This window comes from Pleuronectes platessa, chromosome 7 (assembly GCF_947347685.1).
Source record: "Pleuronectes platessa chromosome 7, fPlePla1.1, whole genome shotgun sequence".
NCBI lineage: Eukaryota > Metazoa > Chordata > Actinopteri > Pleuronectiformes > Pleuronectidae > Pleuronectes > Pleuronectes platessa.
This window is the reverse complement of record NC_070632.1, coordinates 21,088,871-21,114,245: the sequence shown is the minus strand read 5'-3', so window position 1 is coordinate 21,114,245 and position 25,375 is coordinate 21,088,871. Positions and strand designations below refer to the sequence as shown.

At 40.7% G+C, this 25,375-nt stretch overlaps 1 protein-coding gene across 2 annotated transcripts in view; it reads left to right on the top strand.

Moving 5' to 3' along the window:
• pik3c2a (phosphatidylinositol-4-phosphate 3-kinase, catalytic subunit type 2 alpha) overlaps positions 1-25,375 on the top strand; it is a 40,468-nt gene that overhangs the window by 206 nt on the left and 14,887 nt on the right. Inside the window, exons 2-11 of one of the 2 annotated variants that reach the window (XM_053426719.1) lie at positions 5,607-6,848; positions 15,434-15,525; positions 16,272-16,432; positions 20,493-20,613; positions 22,389-22,500; positions 22,602-22,681; positions 23,199-23,262; positions 23,728-23,874; positions 23,980-24,013; positions 24,427-24,667. In XM_053426719.1, coding sequence (XP_053282694.1) covers positions 5,688-6,848; positions 15,434-15,525; positions 16,272-16,432; positions 20,493-20,613; positions 22,389-22,500; positions 22,602-22,681; positions 23,199-23,262; positions 23,728-23,874; positions 23,980-24,013; positions 24,427-24,667 — 2,213 coding nt within the window. In that variant the 5' untranslated portion in view covers positions 5,607-5,687. Of the gene's footprint in view, positions 1-5,606; positions 6,849-10,307; positions 10,451-15,433; positions 15,526-16,271; positions 16,433-20,492; positions 20,614-22,388; positions 22,501-22,601; positions 22,682-23,198; positions 23,263-23,727; positions 23,875-23,979; positions 24,014-24,426; positions 24,668-25,375 lie in introns of those variants that run through there. The other variant, XM_053426720.1, reaches the window with a different exon arrangement.

The window sequence follows — 25,375 nt, the reverse complement described above, 5'->3', positions numbered from 1 at the left end:
TCGTGCTCAGCCCGGTCCCTACGCACAGACCCCGCACCTCTTCCTTGTTGTGAGCGGTCGACAGGAGCGGAGCACAGTCCCTGGTTACTTTTAAATTATTAAATCACTGTCTCTCTCAGAGTCCGGAGCACTAATCGGAGTTATTCCCGTGTAGCTAACCCCAGTCCGCCTTTGTGTTCCCGTGAGCGACGGGCTCCTCCACTTTGTGGGCAGTTTTGCGATCTTTAGCCGCTAAACTTAGCATCCAACAAAGTTAAAGTTGCTACCGAGCGCTACCAAAAGTGTCCAGAAGTGACATTTGATGCGGTTCGCCGGGGTTTCTGGCCTCATAACTTTGATGTGACGTGTTGAAATGTCGTTAACTCTCACGAACAAGCAGCTAGCTCTTGGTTGAAGAGTCGTGAGGACAGCAGTAGATCGCTGAACGACACTCGACGCATCAGTTGGTGTCAGGTGAGCATCAGCCGACAGGTTGGTTATTTACCAGGTTGGCTCCTAGAAAGATTTGAAGCCAGATGCTGTGTGTTTTTAAAGCGAAAACATCAGCTCGATGTCATCGCGCTGTCCTGGTTACTTTCAGTTTGTGTTATCATGACAAACTATCACATATCCGTGTGTTGAATACTTGATACGAGCACAACACCCCAGTGCTATCAGCCCCTGTGAGCACATGAACACACTGTTTTTCCACAACATCGCACGTAGAAATTAGCTTTTTATCTAATTTAAAATGCAAGACTGAACTTTATATAGTCTGAATAAGTGATCTGAGGTCTGTGTAGATGAACTGTCCGACATAGAGAGGCACCAAATCACCAAATGTGCAGGTTTGTGTTCAATTCCAGGTCTTGCAGTTTAAAGAATTGCGAAACTATTGTTGTTTTTTCCAGTGGTGGATCTAGAATTTTCCTAAATCAGGGGCCATTAAGGGGCCACGATTTGCACAGAGGGGCCAATTAAATGCCTAAAATTCATGCACAATTCCTGATTCAGTGAGGTGCACATGCAAGTCATTCCTTGTTTGCTGTTAGCTCTATGACTTTGAGCAAAGCCACACTTCATTAAATATATTTTGAAAATGATTTATTGTTCACGCACATTGTGAACTTCAAAAAAACGTTGTTGTTAACTAGACTGTTGAAAAAAACTATGGACAGGGGTACTTGGGGAGCCAATCAGATCTTTGCTGGGGCCAGTGCTCCCCTGGATCCACCCCTGGCTCCGCCCCTAGGTGTTATTGTTGTTTTGGTTGCATTTTATCAAAGCAGGTACATGATTCAATCAGAGTTTTCTAACAACTGTTTCAAAGCTACATGATCTAACATGGAATACTGTACTAACAGGAAAACAAAGGGCTTTTCCCCCTTATTTTTATTGGCAAAGTGCTGCCCAAGTGTAGCTGAGAATGGCCACAGGTTTTATTGTCTCGTTTCCCTACAGCTGCAGAGCATACTTAACAAAACTGTTAACTTGATCTGGTTACTTATTTTAGTTACTTATCTTTGTTTTAAAGATGTTGGCCTGTACTTTGATCCGCTGTGTATTGCCAATATCTGAACTATTGCACAGCTGTTTGAAGTTTGAGTTGCTTTAATGGTGAATTAATGCCATTAGATATGTGCTCAGAAATAGGGATGCACGATATAGGTCCGATATGTTATAGGCTCCATAATGGGAAATTTATATTATTTATTTATCGGAATCGGAAATTATAGCCGATAAAACGTCCGATAAACACAGTGCGCCAGGTTGTGCTAATTGATGACGTTTTTCACACTTTTCTGTTACAATTTGCAACAAATGTGCAAAGGTTATTTTATCAGGATAAAACAGCCTGTATCAATATTGCTGTCCATGGAGTCATTGTCAGTTCACTTAATTCATATACTGAAATGAATACATGAGAACTAACTTGCAAACTAGCAAAGTAGTAGGTCAGTAGCTGCTCGTTGTGTACAGCTTCGTTTGTCATTTGTCTAGCATATGCTCTGATGCTTTTACAATATAGAAGTTTGCAACTCATTTAACATATATTGAAGATGAAGGAGTAACAATATGTCTATTTTAAATGTTCTGATGGATGTTCCTGTATTCAACTAAGAGTCCTTGGAGAATGCTGCGAGATCTCGTCATTAGGAAAACATTTAGGCAAATGTCAACTTATGATAGGAAATATAACTGTAAATGTTTTATATGCATTGGAAAGTAAAAGTTTGTGAGTCTCTCTTTGCTTTATTGCGACACAAAAACACTGAATACATTAATTCATCCTAGAGAGAATAAATATAACTGTTACTAAAACTTTGTTCCTTTGTGGCATTTCCATCTACTTTGGTACAGTTGTAGACAGCTATTCACCATCTTATGTAGAATTTAAGGCAAGAATAATAATTTACATTGGTTTATCCAAGTTTGCTGACACACATTATCTGTCACACTGTAACTGATACTGTGTATAAACTCTTTGAGTTCTTACCTATCCATAGGCACCAAGATCATGCAGATGGACCTGATAGAGGTGGACCGTTTCTTGATTTATTTTGAGACCAATCCCCCCGAGAGCTAACAAGCTATATAATAAACTTTCATAAACCATCATATATCTCATTGATTAAATCACCAACAGCTTTAGTTGCTGCAGACAGTGCGGCAACAAAGGCAGTTGCTTTGACATGTTAGTGGCAGTTTCCGTTGACAGTGGAATTGCCTCTACGGGCTACAGCTGCCACAAACACTGTTTTTGTTCTGTTCACAATGGAATATTAATTCATCCATATCCGCTTACTATATGTTGCAATTTAACCCTCAGGTGTGCATAAACTATAGGCTATGAACTTATTTTTAAGAAACATGAAGTTATTATCGGTATCAGCCATGCAAAGCATGCCATTATCGATAACAGCCGAAAAAATCTATATTGTGCACCCTACTCAGAAATCATGATGGTTGACATGATGATTTGTCAAACCATCCAGCAAATTATGTGCGAAAACTCAAGACTCTCATTTGATATTATCCCCTCTATATACCTAAATCTTTAAACACAAGCAAGCATTTTCACAGGAGGCTTATGGTTAGAGTAGCTATCGTCTTCTCAGTAGAGTATGGATGTCATGCTCATGTGTCCTGCAGGACATGGGCCCTGCCGGACTTTGCCAGGGCGAAGTGGATCAGATTTTGCAGTGTTTGTCTTGGCTGCAGTTCCCTTTCCTTCATGTGGGGGTTTCATCTGTTGTATTTCTCCTGCTGCCATATATAGACCTCAACAATATGGCTATCTTGGATCAGGGTCGTTATAGAAATAGTTTTGGTTATCTAACAAAGCTTGGGTCCTGTTGAACGTATAGTTAAAATAGAACAGGTTGACCTGATGTACTTAACTCAGCCTTACCTGAAGTGGGAGCATATTAGATCAACTGTAATGATCCACAGTGTAGAACAGTTAAGAGAAACTTGATTGATGTTCATGAAGTTTAATTTCACTGCCTTGTTTCTCAGATTAACCCTGAGTTTATGAAATAAGGAAGCATCGGCCGCTCAGTGTGTGCTCAATGTGTTTACTTGAACCACGCAGTTAAGGGGCTCTGATCTTTTGATTTTGATGGATTTACAGTGACATTGTTGCATACATTCTTATTATGCACAAAATAAAACGTGGAACTACTTTGGTCAGACCATGTGACATTTCTGCAGAGACTAAAGCCATCACTGACATGGGTTCCCAAGAGCCGAGCTTTCTTCTCTCCTTCTTTTTATGCTTTTAGTCACCCCAAGCTGTTTTCCTGGTAGAGTTTTGGAACTGAGCTCTCCTTGTCAAAGGCTCAATGAATGCAGCCACATTGTCGCTGCCTGCTGGTGTTAGCACAGCTGATAAGACAATCTTGGGCCACGATGCTAACATAATGCTAACAGAGGGAGTGAAAGCCAGAAGAAGAGAGAGAGAGACCCATTGGGCTGCTTAGCATGCCAAATTCCTCAGCTGCACAATAGTGCGAGGATAGCCTGAGCCCCAGCAGAGCCAGCCTTCACCACAATGGGAGGGGAAGCTCAGGAGAGGCCGGTGACGCCTGGAGAGAGAAGGAACTCGCTCAACTCTGGGGCTGTGATCATTCGATGAATGGTGGCTTTGAGAAGGCGCCTTGTCATTTTAGGACCACAAAACAATCTCTGCACCAATGTTTCTCATGTTTTAGAAATCGATACTTTAGGCTCCTTCCTGATGATCAAAAACAAGCTAAGATTGATGACTTCACTGTAGGATTTATAAAAGGTATATCTTAGACTGTATTTTTTATATTTAAACTGAATTGGCAAATTAATTGATGAAATAAATAAAGGAGCTCACACATTTTTAAGCTAACTGCAAGCCAATAAGTGAGGTGAGTCATATGTCTCCTCCTGGTTAAATAACACCTTTAGCAATTGTTTGATTTGGTCTGTTTTGGTACATGGTAAGCCTTCTGCACTGTGCACCTTGCATTGTCAAGGGGAAAGACGCAGTAGGGCACTAACGGAAGAGAGCTTGGTGCGAGTGAGCAAATCAATTTAAACGCCATGAACGTGCTGGTTATATACCCCATTCTAGTTGTATGACCTAGATGATGCCCTTGACTCTAAAACAACCCAAGCAATTATTGGCCTTGCCTGTGTGACAAATGGCTGCCAGTCAATAAGCAATCGAAACATGGGCCCAGGGAAGGCTGAGATAAAGAACTGCCAATTAACAGATGAAGCTGCGCCTTGGATGGCTGTGGCTCTGGATTAAGAGCATGTCATACCTGTCCCACATGCTGCAGTGGACTGAAGCACTCAAACCCATTCATTCATATGTAATATGAATTTATCTGTGGGGAAGGCACATATAGCACTATATATGCATGCAGTCAATTCATTATTTGTCCCTGTGGTTTCCAGATTCATGTAAACTGGCTTATGGGGTTTTCATACAGTTAGGCCATGTAAAATGTCCCTTGTTTGATAATAACCATTGGTTCTCAGAACAGCATGGTAATATGGTTAAATTCATACTGACAGCAATATTATACATAGACATCAGACACACGTCTTGTACTATAAACAATAAATGATACAGATTATATTTAAATCAAGTTAAACTCTTAGCGCAAACTCATAGCTGTTAAAGTGCTATGGTGATCCTAAAATGCTTTGCACATACAGAATCAGGAGTAATTTGTATCAAATTATCACACTTTTGGCCCACACCGCCACAGATCTTGACATCCTGATTTAGTTACACAAGAAACCTATTGAACCTAATAAGTGTTTTGGATCCTATTTAAGAGATATATTTGCTAACAAAGTTTTTTTCCAGCTCTATATTTATCTAAACATTGCGCCATTCCCAAAAAAAAGCATTATGAGCAATTGTAATAATATTTATTTTAAGTTTTCTAAGTTGGAAACAATGATATTGATTTAAAGTCATTTCACCCTCTACATTTGATCGAATGAGTGGTTGTCCAAAAAACATCCTTCAGTTGCTGTTAGATGACATAAACATTACAAATTATGTACAACTTTCTTTGAACCTGTTTGACCACCTCTTGTGTTTGTGTAACTAAACCAAATGTTTCCCTCTTTTTTAGGTGTTTAAAGCTCTGCTCCAAAGCCTTTTGGCCACGCTGACTTAAAAGCTATCATACTCATGGCACCCTCCAGTTGACAGAATGGCCCAGATATCAAGTGGTAATGGGTTCAAGCTGGATGTCCCCCAACCAAAGGGGGTTGTGGGTAAAGAGGAAGCCCTCCGAATGGAAGAAGAAGCTTTGGCAAAATTGCTAAAGGAGAAGAGGCCCACTCTTTCAACTTCAGCACCCTCATCTATGTATGCAACATCCACATCTTCCTCAAAACCAAAAACATCTAAATATACCACTACTGCTCCTCATCCTTCACCCTGTGTTAGGAAACCAGAAAAGGACCTCATTGTTTTCCCAGAGACCAAGAAGCAGGCAGAGCAGGTCAAGTTCCGGGATATTGATGTGGACAAGCTAACCAATGAGGAACTTGAAAAGCTCTTACTGGATGAAAACTTTGGGGGTAATAGCAAAGTCTCCACACCCTCGTCGCTGCTGGGGTTTAATCTCAGTGCCTCTTACCCTGGAGGCCATTCCTGTACCTCCTCACCTTTCCAGGGCAGTCAGTGGACACCTGTCCTGTCCACTCCATCAAGCTCTAGTGGGTCTACTCCCACCCATCAGCCCACCCCATTGTTTCCCTCTGCTCCATTCCCCAAACCAGGCACTTTTCAAAATGGTTTCACTCCAACCATATCACCCTTCATGGCTCTGCCAGCACAGCAGCCATCCTTTATGGCCTTCACTCCCATCCAGCCCGCTGCTGCCATGGTCTTCCCACAACCAGCTGTGGACCCAGAGATGGCCAAACTGTTTGACAAGATTGCCAGCACTTCAGAATACTTGAAGAATGGCAGATCGGCCAGCACTGACCTAGATTCCTCTCAAGTGGGCACAGCTTCGCTGGCACCCAACCCACCAGCCCAGCAGCCAGCAGGGATGGAATCCTCTAGCGGCAATCACTTTGACTGGTTAGATCTGGACCCCCTGACAAAGCATAAAGCTGAGAATGAGGAAGGGACCCAGGTGTCAGGAGATACTGCACAGACAGTACCAGTACCTGCAGGGGATCCTTGGGATGCAGTGCTCGAGACTGAAGGGAACAGTAGTAACAGCAGCTCCCCGCTGGAGGTGAAAGCACCACTGTCAGTTCGCCCACAGCACAGGAGGGCATCAACAGGAGCTGCTGTCACTAGGAGTCACTCGCTCAACATCCCAGGGACCTCCTCCCAGCACAAACCAAACAATCAGGTAGGATAAGATAACACTTTACTGAACCACACATCAGGGAAACTCAGTTGTTACAGCAGCAGACAAGTCAGAATGAGGAACACAAGTACATTTTCTTTCCTCTTGAGATTTCAGTTTTTTTCTGCAGAAATTGGGCCTTTTCGGGATCTTGGTGTGATTTAGCAGGGAGAGTTATTAACAGGAAATGCTCTGGAGACCTCAGACATTTTTGGCAGTTTTCAGACATTTCAATGCTGTTTTGACTGCTCTATTTCACTGGTTCTCAGTGGGTAGGGCTCAGTTAGAATCATCACATGTCACATAATTAAGTACCCGTGTCATGATCAGGATTGGAAGTACAATTTGATTAATTATCTCATAACAATTAAGGCATTGTTTGCCAATAGTGTCAGACCACTGCTACGTAAATCTGATCAACCAACAGCCACACAGCTCTGATGAAGCAGAAAAGCTGAGCTTTTGAGTGAGAATTTCAATAGAAATTTGCAGTGTTAGTCATTCCATTTCCTCAACCGCATCTTACAATCCAGACCAGTATGGTTTTACCCTACCACCTGGTTTGTAGCTGACACCCTGAAAAGTCGATTAACAAGTTTGCAATCTGTCTCTGCATGGCCTATAGGCTCACTTATTTGTGGCACAATAAATGATCAAATACAACCACAGCTCATATAACATGAGTGAGCAGGCCTAAAGTTTAGTCAGGGGAGACGATTGACCAGAACAGGCAAAGCATCCCCTCTACATCTGCTCCCTGTAATGAAGTTCTTCACTGTCGCTATCTGCCCACTGATTCACCCCACAATTTTTCTTGGCCACATTTTGTGATTAATTTTGCCAAGCAATACACGAGTGATCTAATTTCTTGTGATGAATATTTATAGAATTCATTTGGGACAATGCTGTGGGCAAGTGGCATGGGGCATTGTTTCGTCTAAAAAATCTAAATCATTTTCCCCCTAAAACCAAACAACCATCTGTCATTAGGCTAGCAGCTATGGCTTGAGGCGCAGAGACAATGCTTTGAAATTAATGCTTTTCTGTGTTTAATTAGAATTTCTCTCCAGATATTCTGTCAGAAGTGAATCGCTCCTTTAGGATGTTTAGGCAAGCAGGGTCTGGTTGTCAATTTGTATCACCCAAATCTGAAATGAATAGAAAATGTTTAGTCACTCCTGTATCAGAAACGTGCATATCTCAGCACACATGCTGGTAGATTACAAGATACTTAATTCCTAACAAAGGTCTTACAAATAGTGTACATGCTATTCTTCTGGATGTTGTGTCTGTTTTCTGCTGATCTCAAATTGTTCACTTCCTGAATATAGTGTTTCTCTGTGGTATGTTTCTCACACCAGGGTGATAATTAACCTTACAGCCCCAAGGCCCTTCTTTGCTGATTTCCTGATGGATGCATAAAACCAGGAAATTTGACAGAATTGGAACATGGTGTTTGAAAAAGATGATGGACCATGACATCACTGTACTGTTCTAGTTGAGGTCTTGTAAAATGCATGTGTGGTATTGGAATAGACAAAGACGACTTCTTCAGTTGTACTCCGAGCTATATCCTCCACAGTCTCAGTTTCCTTTGAAGGATAAAACAGTTGTTGTTTACACTTGCCTATATGTTATGTTTTGGTTCAAGCCTGCGTTTGCAGGTTAGACTACCATGCTGTGTAACCTGAACCCTTTTAGCTCAGCGCTCTTCTCATCTGCCCCTCTACACTCTCATCTTAATATTTTATCTAGTTGTTTTTTATGCGAGGTTGGTGTGCGTTTGCTTGCACTGCTTGTTCCGTCAGCACCCATGTTGTCATAAACAGGAACCAGCAACACCAAAATGACCGAAAACAAAGTGCGCTCAGAAGTTGCTGCGCCAGCACTCATTTACTCTTGGGAGAAAGCGATGCTGTATTTCTTTTTCTAAGTTTTCTATTCCTCTTCCAAGCCATACTTTATAGTAGTGTGATTAGATGCTGTGATGTGGGCAAATAAAACATTACTTCCTATACCTGCTTCCCCAATAGTCTGTGGGTGGAAGATTTTTAATTTGAAGCAACAGCTTGGTATGTTCTATTTGCAATAACAGCTATGCAATTCAAAACAGAACAACAGAATAAAACAAGACAGAAAGTCTTCCGATGTCTGCAGGATGTAGGAACATGAATACAGATACCACTCAGCTGAGGGGGTCACTGTAAAGTTTGCGAGGATTGGCCCTGCTCCTTAAAAAAAACTAAAATACTGCCTTCACCTCACTTTCCTTGAATGACCAATGTTTTTATGCTGAAGTTGCTGAGTGGTTTGCATTTAGATTGCACGACTTAAAACTTACTTGAGCTATACAAATCCTGGTAGTGTATCTATCTCCTTTTTAGTGATGTCAACATTACTTTATGCATCTGTGGGCATGGTAGTTTCCTTAAAAATGAAAACCTTTTCGAATATGATACAAGTGTCAAAGAGGAAAAGCAATCATGGACATTATTATGGGAATCTGACAGGACTTTGCTTTAAGAGTTGATATAATGTCATGACATTTAACAATTATAATGACTGACTGTCAAGCAATGACTCTATTGCAGTGAGGCTGCAACTCCCTATCAGTAAATCTGTTTTTATTGGAGTCAAATAGATACTAATAACTTTGTTATGCTAATAACACTGTTGCCGTAAATAAGGCCCGTATGTTGGCTGATCAGTTCCAGTACAGATCCAGACACAACTCACCTCTCAACCATTGCTCTGAATGCTTAAAGAAACTTTCAGCTACTCAGCAACATTCTCTGAAACAATGGTTTGAGTCGCACTGTGGTTGAAAGTTGACTGAAGTGTTTTTCCAAGCCACATAAAAAATATATTTTCTTCCAAAACTTAACATCTCCTCATTAACAGACAGGAAAGAAAATGGTGCACAGTATTTTATCTGCCCTGTTGTCACACTTGCAATGTGCCCCAACTGTTTTTTACGCGTGTCCCTGTGCATCAGCCTGCAGTGGCCAGGCCTTGTTGTCGTTGGCAAGAGTGCACTGTAAAATGTGGTCAGATGGGCAGAGGGCTTTAAATTGGAACAAATAAAACAGAACAGGGCTATCAAATGTGTCACACTACTTCTTCTATATGCCTCATTCTCTTTCTCCTGTTTTAGTCTCCTCAATTTCTGTTTAACTTTTTTTCTTCCATTACTTACCATGTCATTCTCTGTCCTGACAGTCTCTCAGTTCATGTCTTCAGCTTTGTCAATTAACTGCATCTGTCCACCTTTCTTCTCCCCCGATATTCTTCCACCTTAAACTCACTGACTGCCCGTGACTGGCTGCTAATCCCTTCATTCGGCCTCTAAGTTGGAGGTTAAAGATAATCAGAAGTCAAACAAATATCTCTATCTACAGTTCAGTCGTCACGCCTCACTGCACCAATACCTGTTCAGACCTGGCTCTGAGAGTCCATGCGTCATTTACCTCACGTCGCCATGTCTGAGGCAGAACAGATTCATATTACTTATCGTCATAATTTTTTTAAAAAGGGGTAGTTTCCTTGATTCAGAGTTACTTGTTTTTTGGTTCATGTAGTGGATCAACAAATCCGGAGATCAAATGGTAAGAACTGAATCAAGCTACAAACTTTATTAGTCTGCAGAGAAATGAGGAGTGAAGGAGAGCATGAAGCAGATTTGATTGAAAATATATTATTCGGGACGAATAACTCCTTGTTTTTGTTAACATTAATGATGCACAGTATGTAATAAGCTGACACGCCGGTCAATTAGATTCAGTTTTTGGGAGTGGTGTTTAAACACAGTAAAAAAAATTTGCTTGCCCTATCATTGCAGATTGGTCGAGCGTGTTCATGCCTGTTTGTTCTTGCACTGTTTCTTGAAAATGATCTGCAGGCTCAATTCTATCTGAGCTTGTTTTGTGATTCAACATCACTGCAAATGTGATCATACAGTTTGCCCGGACGTACCGTACATTTTACCACTTAAATATCTCTTGCCTCTGCAGACTTTAAGTGCTCTGGGAGCTCTTGTACATCTCTCACACCTACACACCATCCCACTCAAGACTCTGCCCCATTTTTTTTATATTCTCTATAATTGCACCCTAAGCATAAGTATGAGATGCTGGAGCAGACTTAACACCCAAAATACCAGGAAGATTGTAGGGCTAGAGGATGTTTGCACGGATGCAAAATGGATTCCAGTTAAATTTGTGACTCACTGGGCTCTGTGTCTCCTCACCTTTGACCTTGTTTACTGTCAGAAACAGAGGAAGCTTTGTGGAAGATGAAGTGAGGAAGCAGGTAGAGAGAAGATACATTATAGCAAAACCTTGCCAATATGTTGGAAAGGAACTGTCAGTCAAAGAAAAACTAACTAAACAGAATGTCTATTTGACTGTCTGTCTCTAGAACTGAATTTATTAAGCCTGCGAATTCACTTGATGACAGAAGTGTGCGTGGGATAGTCACTACTCACTTCCTAATTGAAAGGAGAAGTTGATATGTGCTTTCAGAGCAGCTTGATCCGCTGATGTAAACCCTAGAGCTTCTGTTGACACTGAATGTCATCGATGATGCTATTTTCAAAGTACTGAGGAAATCTTGTTCATCAACACAGTCAAAAATGTTTTAGCTTACAGTCAGAGGTTGCTGAGAAGTCACAACCCATTAAAATCAATCTTCATCTCCTCAGTAAGTGCTGGATCAGCATGACAGCCCCACTCAACATTTCCCACAAACAGTTTTGCCTGGAGCAACTTTAGTAGTGCATTTTACCATAAAAATGTGCAGCTTCTGTTTAAATAAAAAATCTTAATCTTCCTCTGATAGGAAGGAAGACTACAGATTATTCTCCTAAAGATTTTAGAAGTTTAAGTACAGTCAATCACCATTTGTTGCCCTACAGCTTCACGATTTATAAATATTTATGTAATTAAATATTTTTTATTTAAGAGTGCACGTTTGCTATGGCTGAGTTGTTCCTGCATGGATAATTACAAGGCGGCTTCCTCCATCAAATTCCGGCCTACCTCCCGATAAAAGTCTAGTAAAGTGGAAACCCCTTATAGTGATCACGTTTGTCCTTGGCCACCATCACTATAAAAAAATTGTGTAGCTTATGTATGATAGACCTGGGACTTGAGAGAAAGGTTACAGTGCCTCTCTCGTTCTCTTCTCTCTGCCATGCAGACAGCTAGACACACACACTAACAGTGTGATCGGACACATGTGTAAACTCAGACTGGGTAAAAACAACAGAATTTGTAAAAGTAGTCAATTTACCGTGAGCCGGAGGCTCGATTTGGCTGGGTTCACGCGTTTATTCATGCGAATGATAGACACAGAGAGGAGCAGTACATCACTAATAGAGATGGTAAAACTTTTTTTTACAGTCCCATCATGTATGAAAATACCTAAATTGAACACTATAAACTGACTGAGTGGCTCCCTACCCCGGGCTTGGTGACCCTGTGGCCAGGCTAGGAACACTCTGGACCAGGCAGTGGAGCTCTCCGGGTCCCTGTGCTCCCTGGTCTGTGTCCCAGCGCAGTGTGCAGACAGCTCAGTACAACGCTTGCGTAATTTTCGGCCAGGAAAACCCTGTATGGTTAACCCGGGATCATTTTCATTAGACTGCCCCAGAGAGTTAATGAGGTGTCTGATGTCTCGATGTGTACTGTAACTCAATACTGATGTTGGGCCTGGAATTACGACCCGCCACCAGTGTTGGTTAAGTCTTTCAGGTCTGCTACTGTGCAAAGTCAGGCTTCCTTGCATGTTTGTTACCCATGAAACGCACCACAAACTCAGAGTTGTTGTCTGTCAAATTCTAGCGAAAACAAAAATGTTTCTGCTAAAATGTGTGTGCTCAGTTTTTTTTGTTTGCCCTTGTTTATCCGCCGCAATCATGAAAAGCCTCTGCATGGTTGAGCCGTGATTCCGATTGTGATAACATGAGCTTTTAAAGTTATTTACTGTGAACAAAATGGATTAACAGTTAATCATCAGTAGATTAATTAATACGTAGATGTTCTATTAGAACTTCATTCTACTTGCTCCAAATTATATTGGTTAGGATATATAACAATTTCTAGTCATTCATTATATATAAACTATTTGTATGCCCTATAACCACTGGACTAAGAGTGTATATGTTGGACTATGTTTGAAAATATATTTGCTAGGATTTCTAAAAGTGATTCCCTTTAACCTTTAGCTGTTAACAAGAAACACCTTAAAAATATCTACAGTGTTAATCTGTTGATGCAGAAGTCAAATTTTTCATAATCAATTATGTCTCACTGTAAAGCACAATGTGGCCGACAAAGAGATGAGGACACCGATGACAGAACTGTCTCCTTTTAGGCCCGAGACAACTCGCAGCAGGGTTGGAAATGGTGGAAAAAGTACTTCTGACAAGTTCCATGTCTAGTCTGTCTGAAAGTGGACGGAGAATGCATTAAGGAAATCCATCATAAGAAACTTGGATGATTGGAAAAACAAATTTGAATTTGCACTAAGCTCTGTGAAAAGATTTTGCATCACAAAGTCTACAACTAACTTTTTCTGGATTATAGTCATCTCTTTTTGGATCACTGACCACAAGCTACTGGTCACATTAACTCTCTGTGACCCTGAAGATCAGCCACTGTTAGGGTTATAATCTTCCTTTCCTGTACAGTGTGTTCCTGGTATTACAGTCAGTATGGTCACACTCCAGTAAAAGCAGAGGAAGTGTGGAGCATTAGTCAACGTGTGAATCATTTAAAGCTCTTCCCATGACTTCAGACACCAGGAGCTCTCTGTCTAGGTCCAAACAAAATCAGTAGAGCGGAACAAAGACGGGTCTGTCCCACTGTACAGCCCGCTGTGTGTGTTTGTGTGTGTTTGTGTGTGTGTTGTAGTGTAGCGATCAGCTAACATGGCCTCATTGGATTATGTGCCCATGTTTGTTTTTGCTGAAGCAATCCTGTCTTCAAACATAAACACTGCTAATGTTTTTAATTCCGGTCTCAATAATAAGATATTACAGAAACAGAGGCTTGTGACACATTTTGGTGTTTAGGGAGAATAGAGCAATACGTGTGAATACTCATTGAAACTTTAAATAGTAATTTTGAAAGTTGACCATTAAGTGCAGTCCATCCACTAGACCAGTGTTTCTTGTGAAGCTGAAGCGATAAGTAGGCGATAAGATTTGATATTGTTTCAAGTTTAATAAACAAAACAATTGGAAGGTCTTTTTCCAGAACTAAATTCATCTAAATATTGTACTGGGCTCTTTATGCACTCTCATCACAATAGAAATATAATTTCATATCAATATAGTAATATGATACGAGATGAGTTAATCCAACAAAATGTAAAAAACAAAACAAACATTGGGAGTCTGTCATCGTCATTGCACATGAAAAGTAATCTCACTGCCCCTGAGTTCATCAGCAAACTCAAAAGTTGACTATAAACCTCTCAGGGGAGGAATCGACCAATATTATGACATTCCAAACAAAAAATTGTCACCCTCTCTCCTTTTTCTCCCCCTGCTCTCCTGCCCTGTCTACAAACCTTCCTCATTGGGAGTGATGTCAGAGTCCCTGTTATCCAAACCATGACTGAGCACTTTTGCAGACAGCCCAGAGCTGGGCAACGGAAGGGGTGGTGCCCTTTCACTTCTCATTTCCTGTGCCACAGGAAGCACATTCCTCAGCCGCTGGCAGTAAGACGGCCGTAAAAAGCCGGTTGTAACTGCGAGTTCCCGGCAGCAGACAAGTCTCCAGGAATCTCTTAGAGTAACTCCCAGGAGAGCTGTCTCAGGATTTGTGTGTGTGTGTGTGTGTGTGTGTGTGTGTGTGTGTGTGTGTGTGTGTGTGTGTGTGTGTGTGTGTGTGTGTGTGTGTGTGTGTGTGTGTGTGTGTGTGTGTGTGTGTGTGTGTGTGTGTGTGTGTGTGTGTGTGTGTGGACATGTCTGAGAGACAAAGAGACAGACTAACAACTCTTTGAAGTGAACTCTTCAAATGTTTAAGAGGACAAAAACTGATTTTATGAAAATAATGAACTTCCATTTATAATTATATTTTTTCTAGTGAAAGTTGGCTCAGCTGCTGGAGGGTGTAGTTTTTCTTGTGTGTACCTGTGTTTGTTTAATTTTAAAAGTAAACCTAAATTAAACATAAACTTGTGTTTTAATGCTGCAATTTAAGAGTAAAGGTCATAAAGGGGCTGGAGACCTCTGTGGGTGTTTCAAACCTTTGTCCTTGCTGACATGTTTATTTTCCCTGTAGGATTCATCGCATTGAGGTTGTTTTTAATAAAACTGCCTCTTCAGCAATCCCTAAACCCAAATCACCATAAAGACCTTCAGCATGGCTGTTTACAGTCTCTTGTATTGTTAAACTGATGTCAGGAATTCATACAGTATGAGCTCGACACATTATCATGACCAGACACCGCCAGTCACTGTCTTTGTGTCCTGCCGTTCTCAATCTGGCCTGCTACTGTTTGAACTGTGTAATGTTATTAATAACTGTGTATTTTTTTCACTTCCCTGATTCTGTTTGTGTTTACATGTTTTGTTAATGTAGGACAAGGGAACAGGTTTGGTGAAGAACGCTGCCCTGGAACAACAGGACGCTCAAAACCTTGAGGTTGTCGCCTTCTGTGAAGACGTTAAAATGTAAGATGCTTCCTGGTAGATTGAATATAAAATAAGTCTAGTAATGTTTTCACAAGTGTTTCATCTAAACTGTACAAATTGTTTTTTTTCTTTACCCTAGAATGCGCCCTTTATATTTAAATACTCTATATTTACAACAGGAGCGGGTCCTCTCTAGGGAGGCTGCCATGTTTTTTTATAGTCATCTAAACTGGAAAACTAACCTCTTTTAGAGTTGTTCTAACAACTGAAGGCTACTACTGGTTCTCTTTCATGTTTGGAAGGGGAGGGTGAGGTGAGGGGTATTCATCTGCAACAAGCAGCTTCACCACTAGATGTCACACAATTCTTCACAGTAAACCTTTAAGCTTATAACAGTGTGTCAAATTTTATTATGAGAATAAGATGAAAGAGTTTTCTTGTAGTATTGATTATTATTATTATTGACCCCTGCAGAAAGAACATCCACATGTACTACATATGCAGTAAAGAGCTGTGTGTGTGCGCGTGCGTGCAACTTCTGAGTCTTGTTGTTGATTTGTGGTTTTTCATGACCGTGTGCAGATGCTGCTAATTCCTGTTCTATTCAGATTTACAGTTAAAATCACTACCCATAGTGAATCCACGCGTCTTATCTAAGCGTTCTGATCCATATACGCAGCCTGGCCCTGACTGCACCTCATGTGTTTGCACTGAATAGCCAAATAGATCAAAATATGGTGGGAAAGGGTTGACTATGTTTCTTTTTCTTTTTTTGGTCCCACCAGCCTGCGTTCGAAATTCCCTCATGGAGACATCTCCACCAACCCTGGCTTCGTCCTCAGCCCTGTCATCACCCAGAGAGACACGGGAGGTGACAATAGCTGTTCTGTCAAGGTTTCTATTGAAATCTCGGAATCTCAGCAGCCTGTAACCTTCACCTGTGACGGTAAGAACCCCTGGATAACAAATGTCTGTAATCCGAACCTTCTTTGAACCAGGTCTTAACAGGATTGTTGAACACCCCTTTTTTCTTCCCATTAACAACATAAAACATTTTTTAATAAAAAAAAGTCCTCATATTGTGCACTTTTGCTTTAAAGTCAGCTGAAAGAGAAACCTTGTACCCCCCTCCCTTGGAGAATGAACAGCTCAGATTGCAGATAAGAGAGGTCTGAAGGAAGAAACAACATTCACAGCTGCCAAACTCTTCACCCCCTTCCCGTCAATTTTTTTTCTTTTCCCTTTCATTTTTTCTGTCGTGGGAAGTACACTGCGTTCCTTTTCCGCACAAATAAAGGTTTGTCCCCTCGCCACGGAGTAGCAGAATTCAGCAAAAGGGACTGGAGTTCAGCCCCCGCCGTCTGACATAGGTCTCAGATGTATAGTCAAGCACGGTGGAGGCTGTCAGCGGGGAAGGACATACTTGGGGGGACAGGGCGTCCGGACATCTTCTTATGCAGGAGGTCTTCAAATACTCAAAATGTTCTTAACTCAGTGAATTTTCAAAAGAGATTAGGGCCATTTGCTTTGTTATGAATTTCATTTGTGTATTTATGTTACAGAATGCTTTCTTACAGTATAAATGAGGGATTTCCTACAAAAACATCTGTCTATCTTGTTCCATGAGGACCATCACTGCCATCAGTATATATATATATTATAAAAACTTGTGTGGGTGTATTCTGTCTAACAGACTCGCCTACTGACCCAGACACCACTCTAAATAGCTCAGTTTAACACTAACAACCTAAAGGAAGTATATCTACTACTTTCCTCATTTTATATCAGAATAGTACTTTCTTAGCTTCCTGTGTTGACTCTGAATTTATCTCCATGTTAATCCTGGTGCCTGGGGTCACTTCCTAGGCATACTTCCTTCTTTCCTTGTATGACATCCAGTTCACTGTTTCCGGGTTGACTTATGTTGTCAGGAGCGTGTTGACCCACAAACTGTAGCTGGTGTTTTGATTCCTCTGGTTGGACACACACTTGCTCCCAGGAACAATACGTTTTAGTTCTACTCAAAGCTTGGCTGGATGGATAGAGTGCTAGAGAAAAGTGCAGGTACTTTTATTTATCCTCTCTTCTTCTCTGTTGTCCCACTCTTGAGTGGGACAACAGAGAAATTCACTGCCCTATTTATTTTCTTCTCTCTGACTGTTATTAACTGTGGTATTTCTACATTGTGTAACTTTCACTAAATAATGCACACTATTTTGACCTTACCATTTGGCTGGTTATCTTGTGAACTACTCATTGGTTTCTGGGGATTCCTCACATACTGCTGCTAAGAACAGGAGATGGAAGGAGTTGGGGTGGGGGGGGGGGGGAGAGGGCAAGACATGTAAATGAGGTAAAGAAAGCAGAGTATGAAGAAGGAAGAGTATGAGCAAATAGAAATGCAGAGGTAAAAAATCATGGAACAGAGAGAAGGAAAAAAGTGGAAAGACATTTTATAAAGAGAGAAACTAAATAAGCAGGTTAAATTTAGAAAGAAAGGGGTTAAGTAGCAGAGAAAGAAAAGAAAATGAAACAGAGTAAGAAAATTAGATGTGATGAAAAAGCTATTAAACAGATGAAGGCAGAGGCACAGGGAGGAAACACGCTTGCAGTTTGGCTCAGGTTACTTTTACTCTCTGTGGTTAAGAGGGTGTCGGAGAAGTGAACGCCATCATTTTTCTCATTTCACATGTAAAGAAAAGAACTCCCCCCTCTTTTAGAATCTTTTCATTTTCACACAATACATTTGCAGGAATTTGACTTGAAGGATGCTAATGCACATACACACAGGTAAAAGGTAGCAACAAGCATCAGTCTGCCTACACAGTAGCTAGCTTTGGTAATCCTGGAAAAGCTAAAAAGAGCAGGCTGCACATGCTCATCCAACCGAATGCTATGCCCCCAAAACACATGAACTTGCACTGCCTCACAACTGCTAGAAGCAGGCAGGGTGAGCGCAGGTACTCCGGCTGGTTAGCGACATGAAACAATTTTCTAAAACTTGTTTTCAAATTTGTATCATTGATGGCTATTGGGAAGAGAATTGGAAATGAAATTGTTTTTCAAACTTAAAAAGTGTTTAAGAAGTAACTTACCACCCCCACCTTCAAGGTGGCTGATCCAAGATTTTTTTCACTTTCTATAACATTGCAAGATAGGGGGTTAGCTTTGGCCAAGGTTATCACTCTCTGTGTGCCCTTTAGTATTAAATGTTATTGGCACACCACATTACAAATTGAAACACTAAACGGCAGCATTCTTATTTGTTTGCATAATGTGTAGTGTGACATTCGGGAGATACCAACTGTGGGTGAGAGATAAGTGCTAAGATTGCTGAATTGAAACAAGACAGCAGCACACACATAATGTATTAACATTAGGGGTTCACTCGAGCTCTTAATGTATCCCTTACTCATGGAAGTACATTGGCCTTATAATGCTTCCATTCTCTGCTACACTATGATGCTGTGACAGTTCCTTTTCTTCTTCAATAACTATGGTTTTCCAGTTGCCTCCACATGTCGCCTTTTGTATCTGATTGGGAGCTGTTACAGAAATACATTTTTTTTAAGTCACAGAGAAATTGAATCACCAGTCGAGTTGAGTAACCAGTCCTTTCACGATCCCACAAGACAGCGACCCAAAACTTGTATCAAAAGAGTTTTTTACCCTTATGTTACTTAGAAACGTGTGTGTGTCTCAAGTCAAGCATCAATTTCTTTGTCCGTATGTTTACCCGCCAACACCTTTCCCCAACCATGTGTGAAATGGTTAGCAGAATGAGGTATAGGAATTTTATCCTCTTTTTAACTGGTGCCCTCAAAAATGCCCTGCCAGGAATTCCCTCACCACCTCAGAGGGCTCACAACTTGAGGCGTGACCTGTCTAATTGCTTTGTTACTAAACACTCCAGTACAGATATAACCGCGGCAGCCACCACTGCCACACAGCCGGTCTGGACTGTGAAGCTAAGCCTGCTGGCATAAGAAGCGAGAAAGGACACCATTCCTCTAAAGGGTGGAGGTCTGTTATTGCTGGAGCCAGGGGTGGTCTCCTACCCTGTGTCTATGTGAACCGCTATTAAGTATCCAGTGTGCGTGTTTGAGATGTGTGTTTATGTGAAGAGTCTGTATCTGTCTGCCTGTGTTTTGTGTATAGGCATTGTTAAGAGTGTGAAAACCTCTGCAGAAGTAGCTAAACAGATGAATAATCTGCCTTGTGTCAGGTTTCACGATCCACTCAGTCTTGTGTTGGCTGGACACATCAGATATCGAAGCACATACAAACATCGAGAGCTGACCCCAAATCCTCCTGAATTAAAATCCTTCCACAAAACAGCACATGGCGTTATTCTTTTAATCCGAGGAGAGGATTGATTTGAAATGAAAGTGGAGACGTTCACAATGTGAGAGGAAGGTTTGCAGGTGGAGAGAAGTTCCAGTAAGGTCTAGAGTTCAGTTCCCACAACAGCAAATTTGAAAGCCTTCAACATGTTTGGCACTTAGGGCACGGTCACACGTGTGTAAATGAGAATGTTAATTTCTAATACATTTGTGTATGTGTGTCAAGACTGTTATCAAAATGACACCTAAATTGTAACCCTTGACCTCTGACCCTTTAATGATCTTAATACATTTGTGGTTGTGTACCATGTCAATTACTTTAAAATATGGTAACTTGAACCACCAAAAAGCCATTTCCTGTTGATACACCTTGAATCATGCCGGTTCCTGTTCGCTTGTACAGTGTGTTATGTGGTTTCAAAAAATGTCACCTTATTGTCATTTTGTCTTCTCTCTTCTATCATTCCCTTTTTTCCCCTTCCATTGTCCTCATCTTTCGCTGGACCTGTTTTTTCTTTCCGACCTTTTACTTCCACTGACCTTCCCCCTCACATCGCTCTGTCGCTCTCTATCTCTCCATCAATTCCCTCTGATCACCCTCTGTCTCTCCAATACTGTCCTCCTTGCATCTCATCTCTCCATCCCTTCCTCCTCCTTCCTCAGTGAGTTCTCCGGTGGAGTTGTTGATCAGCCAGACTCTCTGCTGGGTCCATGATGACCTGGACCAGGTCAACTTCTCCAGCTACCTGCTCAAAGTCTGTGGCCAGGAGGAGGTGCTGCAGAAGTGAGTACAAACAAAATACTTGTTGTGTTGCAGAACTTCATATTTCCCAAACCCTTATTCTTAACCAGTGGAAGAAAAATCCTTCTCTGGGCTGACTTTTTATGCGTGTTAATTCTTTGTTTTCAATAGATTTGATTTAGTTTTCTTAAGCAGCCTTCTGCTTTTCGTTCTCCCTCCCTCACTCTTTCTATCTTTGTTCTTAACTTTATCTTGGCATCCTCTCAAAATTCTCCAAAAATAGACGCGGGGGATGTTTCTATATCTCGCCTCTGCTCTCTCTTATCCGGGATACATGGGAATGGATATCATTACGACAAAGCTTAAAAGCCTCGTACACCCACATGTTCAAAGTTGCATATGTAATCTTTTGTGTTTATAACAGCTGATCTGATAAACGCTGCTTAATTATACACTGACTAATCTTTACAACCGTTTACCGGCCAGACTAAATGCATTCATAGTCAAAGCTGGATTCGGAAATGATATGATGTTACTTCACCAGGGCTCAGGGACAAACTGCTGCTTTGCCTCTTTTCTTTTTTAAAGATTGTTACAGTGTTTTTTTACTGTCAGAAACTCTAAACTCTGTGCTGCCCCCTAGAGAATGTGCTGCACATGGTTGGCATGGTTGTTAAATCCATGCCAAAGTACAGGACGCATGGAAGTATGTGGTCACTGAGCAGTTACGGTTACATCTATAAATCTCTTTTTGAACATACAGGGAGAGTAAATTAGCCTCACAAGTGCCCATAAACTATTACAATAATAGAGATTTATTTAGTTAGTTTTTTCCTTCTTAAGGTAGCTATGGAGACTCCTTTATTCTTGACATAGAACCTAGTGAGAGGCCCATCCACACAATTGAAAAGTGGTTAAAATGTTAGCAAACTAATGCATTGGTGGGTGGCTGTGGCTGAGGGGTAGAGTGGTCGTCCTCCAACCTGAAGGTCGGCAGTTCGATCCCCAGTCTGACCCATCTGCATGCCAAAGTGTCCTTGGGCAAGATGCTGAACCTCGAATGCCCCCCCCATAGAATAACAAAGTGCTTTGAATAGATGCACTGTATGAATGTGTGTGTGAATGGGTGAATGTAGAACTGTACTGTAAAGTGCTTTGAGTGGTCATCAAGACTAGAAAAGCACTATATAAATACAGAACCATTTACCATTTATAAATGCTTTTGCCTTTTTTCTCCATAATGTGACCTCTCCCTCACTACGATCGAATCAGACTTACACACCAGCATAAAAGTTAATTTATTCAATCAAGCTGCATCAAATTTCACAAACTCAAAGATAGCAGTCCCCTAAATATAAATGATCTCCATTAAGATACATTAATGGTAAAATAATGCATGGAATTTATGAAAATGTAAAAAAAGAAAGATGCCCCTCAGCGTCTCACAATGTTGAATCCTCCCTTTATCAGGATCTGCGTCCAACTTGAATGCGTTCTTTCTTGGCTCGTTTCTCATTCTTCCAAGTTTTTTGGAAATCCATTCAGTAGATTTGGTATAATTATACTGACGAACAGAAAGTGGCAAAATCTATACTCCTCGGCTATGATAACAGACAATGAGCAGTGAATTACCCCAACATTTTGACTAAACAAATCAAATTTTACATTTCTGGCAAGAGTCCATGATTTTAAATGGGTAATCCACTCTGTACTCTCTTGCTCTGTTCCTCCTTTGTTTCAATAACTGCTTATAATCTTCCCTACAGACATATGGTTTGTGATTATCTTAACCTTGCCTCTGTTGCCCTGTGACACAGTAAACACAGCCTCGGCAGCCATGAGTATGTCCAGAACTGCAGGAAGTGGGAGAATGAGATCACATTACAACTACTCTCTCACTCCACCATGAGAAGAGACTTGGCACGCAGTGTAAGTCATGATATCATGAGCTCATATCAACTGTAGTGGAGATTTTTACCTAATTGTAACTCGTATGTGTTGTTGGTAAATGTTTGCTACTGTTTTGTTAGGCTGAGGATGACAACTCTACAATAGACCTAGAGAAGCACCTGAGCCAGGTGGAGAGGCCTTTTAAGGAGACTGTCACCAGGTATGAGGGCCCCACACTTATTGAGAAAATATATGGAAGGACACTTGGTTATTGTATTCCATGTATATTAGTTTTCTTTAAACTGTATGTGTAGCCCGGTCTTCAAAGTGTTTACCTAGTTCTAAGATAAATGTCAGGTTTTTCTTTAGTTTTCAGGATTGATGAAGGATTAAGTTATGATAAATCTTCTAGAAGTTCTCTGTTTAACTTTATTGATGTGACTTAATGGTTTCTGCAGTATTTTCTTCCTAATAAATTTGTGTGAGCATCCTAACCCAAATTACATATACAGAGGGTTAGGGTCAGGGTTACATATACAGAGTTTAAACAGAGGTTTTTGGGGGTATTTTATTCTTATTTTTAAAACATTTAAGACCAAATCTTAAGTTATTTTTTATTATTAGTTGAACGTTCTATTTTCTGTTAAGATCTGATTTGCTGATAATAAACCAAATATAATTAAAGTCCTCCTGTTCGTCTTTCATTACTAAACTCTGCCTTTGTTTCTTCTTTGCAGACAAGGCCTGGTTGACTATTTGGAAGGCTATCACAATCAAGTCAACATCTGCCTACAAAATCAGGTACATGTGGTCCCTGGGCAGGTTTGGGGGGTTAAGGAAAAGGATGGAAAAAATATTTTTGATGATTTCCAGGTCTTCATTTTGGCAAAAAATAACACAATCAAGTTGAGTCTGGAAATGTAACATTGCATTATGCACATATTGCACTTATTAATTTATATGTGTAGACCAGCTAGTTACATGTTCTTAGTTTCTGCACTCTAAAACCTCATGCACGATCCCTGAATCATAATCCTATCATGCACATTTCTTAATTCACTATCAGCGTGAAGAAGTGTGCTGTTTTTGTTGTTTTGCCTTGTTTAGGCAAATACAAACACATTAGTTGTTCTTGAGTTAAACAATATATTTGACTGTGAAACAAAACTGGTGGATATTACTTTTAACAACACTGGTAAAAGCATGTGAAGAGTGATGCAGTTTTAACACACATGATATACTCATCTTCTCAATCTCTGTATTCAGAGTACACAGTATAAGACGGTGGACCGGGTGGTGCAGACAGTGAAGAACCTGTGCTGTGCTCTGGATGAGGTGGAGACCCAAGCGATTACAGAGGCCGTCAAAAGACTGCGGCACTCTGTCAATTTACCACAGACGCGCTCACCCAAGGTTGGCTCTGTCACACATATATGAAAATATGACAGAATGGTCACCCGTTTACACATAATGTTTTTTGATGATGATGACTTAAGACCATTTTGTTTTGCTTTGTAGATGGGGTCCAAATCTTCTGGTCAATCATCAGATGGTAAGTTATATACAAACATACACCGTTACGCATAACCTATACTCACTCAACTGCACCATGCTTCGGAGGCCTTTACAATAAAGAATTATGGCAAAGTTGTCGTGGATAAGAGTTTGACTATTTTAGCCATATTTCTTGCTTTCCAAAAAAAAAAGGTACAGGCGGTTTTGAAATGCATCGACAAATGGCTGTAAAACTATAAAGTATATGAGAGAGGAAGTGTATATGTCGCTGTTATTTAAAGATCAATTACAGGCAGTATTGTGAGGGTCATAAGATTAGGAAAATTACTTCTGACGTTTACTTTTCTTTTTCTTACCTGAGTGATTTCAATGCTATTGCACTGTATATCTCACATTAAATAGCTGTGTTCGCTGTCCTAGCTGTTAAAATGCTATCTCTCATTTTATCAGGTTACACCAGTCCTGTGGAGGAGAGCATGGCCTTGCTAACACAGGCTGTCTACGACCAAGCCAAGCTGTACCTGCGCTCCTTTTCTGCTACCTCCTCCTCCTTCAGCTCACGTCCGCTGCCGGAGCCCTCAAACGAGGAAACTGTGCAGGGGAGGAGCAGCAAAGAAGCTTCTGGCACCACAGACCACCTTCAGTTCACCCTGTTTGCTTTGCATGGCATCCCAGCCAACTGGGTCAGCAGGTAAACAGTCAGAGAATTTACATAAAATCACTGCACACACTTTGATTGGTTATAAATAATATTATATTGCACTGTTGATACACTGTTCATTGTACAATCAGACATATTTTATGCAGTAAATGTAAACCATTTGTAGGTGGAGATGCATATATTTGTTTCATAAAACCATACTGTGAGAATTGATTGGATCAAATAATTAGAGATACTGCTCGTGTGACTATTGTTAACGTTTTTATGTCAAAGCCATAAATCAGTGTGTGATAACTAAAGAAGTATGACCAATTGAAACCTGTTCTTGAATCTAGGTTGCACCAGAAAAAAAATAATTCAGAACCTAACTGGGAAAACTTATTGTATATGAGGTAGTCGCTGCAGCATAATTAAACTCTATCCATGCATTTTTCCTTACATAATGACCCACTTGCTCTGTATTTTTATTGCCACACACATTTCACCTAATTGTAATATAGTATAAGGTCAGAGACAGCAGTGGAAGGAAGGTCAAATTTTGAATGAATTTTTATTTATCAAGTTCGCAGGAAAAGCTTAAATTCTCAAAAAAACATGATACAATGGTCATAATAACATGGTTTTGTCTCTTGTATGGTAACCATTCGTTGGTAATCAGCTGAAATCAAGCAGTGTTCTCACAGGCTGTGCTGTCACACCAGGTAGTTTTGTTTTCTTCTACTGAGGAAACAGCTCCGG